Source organism: Antrostomus carolinensis, unplaced genomic scaffold (assembly GCF_000700745.2).
Source record: "Antrostomus carolinensis isolate BGI_N321 unplaced genomic scaffold, ASM70074v2 scaffold10383, whole genome shotgun sequence".
In the NCBI taxonomy this organism is placed as follows: domain Eukaryota; kingdom Metazoa; phylum Chordata; class Aves; order Caprimulgiformes; family Caprimulgidae; genus Antrostomus; species Antrostomus carolinensis.
This window is the reverse complement of record NW_010304456.1, coordinates 1-535: the sequence shown is the minus strand read 5'-3', so window position 1 is coordinate 535 and position 535 is coordinate 1. Positions and strand designations below refer to the sequence as shown.

The 535-nt window shown below is 58.7% G+C and overlaps 1 protein-coding gene across 1 annotated transcript in view; it reads right to left on the bottom strand.

The window, feature by feature from the left end:
- The window catches only part of ANO7 (anoctamin 7), a gene marked incomplete at its 5' end in the record, with an annotated part of 6,433 nt that extends 6,078 nt beyond the window's left edge, over positions 1–355 (bottom strand). The window contains 3 exon segments of the mRNA XM_029084137.1: positions 16–73; positions 199–310; positions 313–355. Of these exon segments, the coding sequence (XP_028939970.1) occupies positions 16–73; positions 199–310; positions 313–355 (213 nt within the window).
- Between the last annotated feature and the right edge of the window lie 180 nt (positions 356–535).

Genomic DNA, 535 nt, shown 5'->3' with positions numbered 1-535 from the left:
AGCACCGGTGCTCACAATTTGGTGCCTCTGGGTGGTAGAGAAGAAAGTGTCCTGCTCATTGCTCCCCAGGAACCTGGAAGGGCACGGAGGAGCTGTTCAGCAGAGCCTAGTGCTCAGTAGGGGAGTGTGGCGCTCCCTCCCCCTGGTGCCCACCAGCTGGGGATCATCTCCTGACATCGTCCCTCCTGGGCCACTCACCAGCTCAGCTTGTTGGCCTTGAAGGGGCAGGTGTAGTAGTCCAGCGGCAGATTGGGAACCTCCTGGGCCATCAAGTTGAGTAGGCTGAGCTGCTGCAGTACGCTGGCCGACAGCTGGAGGTCTGTCTGGGCAGCACCTGAATGGGCAGCAGAAATGTCTGAGGAGGAGGGAGCAGGAGCAAGACAGCAGCCAAGCCAGGGGACAATAGTGCCTGGGCTGTGCCCAACACAGGAGCCAGAGGGTCAGTTACCTCAAGGGTGTGCACAACTACAGGAAGTCCTCTTGCACCTCCTTGGGGATACCTGTATGCTCTACTTCCTTCTCCTCTCCTAAGTGT